The 833-nt window shown below is 58.5% G+C and overlaps 1 protein-coding gene across 1 annotated transcript in view; it reads right to left on the bottom strand.

Moving 5' to 3' along the window:
- Positions 1-30: 30 nt before the first annotated feature.
- Positions 31-833, bottom strand: part of LOC125481775 (myosin-1-like) — a gene marked incomplete at its 3' end in the record, with an annotated part of 8,733 nt that continues 7,930 nt past the window's right edge. Inside the window, exon 5 of the mRNA XM_048593681.1 lies at positions 31-384. Coding sequence (XP_048449638.1) covers positions 31-384 — 354 coding nt within the window. The remainder of the gene's footprint in view (positions 385-833) is intronic.

The raw sequence follows: 833 nt of genomic DNA, 5'->3' as shown, positions 1-833 counted from the left end.
GCCCATCCCTCATTTGCCCCCGTGCCTCACCTCAACTGAGTCGTAGATGCATTTCTGAGAGGGCTCAAGGTCGAAGTGGGTGAAATGGAGCTGGACCCTGTACCCCTTGGGGACTGTGACAGTCCACTCTCTCTCCATGTCCTCTGGGTACGGGTTGGGGTAACCAGGGGAAGTGATTTGTCCGTACATTTGGCTCTCTGCGGCCGCGCCCCGGCAGAGCACCATGGCTACCGCCACAGCGAGGAACCTAAGAAAGGGCGCGTCGTTAGCACAAAATGGCTGCCTTCCCCGCTCCCTGCGGGCCGCCTGCCCGATCGCAGCATGCCTGTCCGATGCCGCGCTTCCAGAGACGGCGCCGATCTGTTTCGCCTCTGTCTGTGGGAGCTGTCATCCCGAGGGGGGGAGCGAGCAGGGTGCGGGGGGGGGGCAGGATTGCCACCTCACTGTGTTTGGGAGGGTCGTGGATGGAGGGAGAGGGAGAGAAATGTAGAGGGAGAGAGAGGGAGAGGGACAGAAATGGAGAGGGAGAGAGAGGGAGAGAAATGGAGAGGGAGAGATGGGAGAGAGAGAGAAATGTAGAGGGAGAGAGAGGGAGAGGGAGAGAAATGTAGAGAGAGAGGGAGTGAAATGTAGAGGGAGAGAGAGGGAGTGAAATGTAGAGGGAGAGAGAGGGAGAGGGAGAGAAATGTAGAGGGAGAGAGGGAGAGAAATGTAGAGGGAGAGAGAGGGAGAGGGAGAGAAACGTAGAGGGAGAGAGAGGGAGCGAAAGGTAGAGGGAGAGAGAGGGAGAGGGAGAGAAATGTAGAGGGAGAGAGAGGGAGAGGGAGAGAAAC

Source organism: Rhincodon typus, unplaced genomic scaffold (assembly GCF_021869965.1).
Source record: "Rhincodon typus isolate 14 unplaced genomic scaffold, sRhiTyp1.1 hic_rhity00003489, whole genome shotgun sequence".
NCBI lineage: Eukaryota > Metazoa > Chordata > Chondrichthyes > Orectolobiformes > Rhincodontidae > Rhincodon > Rhincodon typus.
The sequence above is the reverse complement of the archived record's forward strand: the minus strand, read 5'-3'. Positions and strand labels throughout refer to the sequence as shown.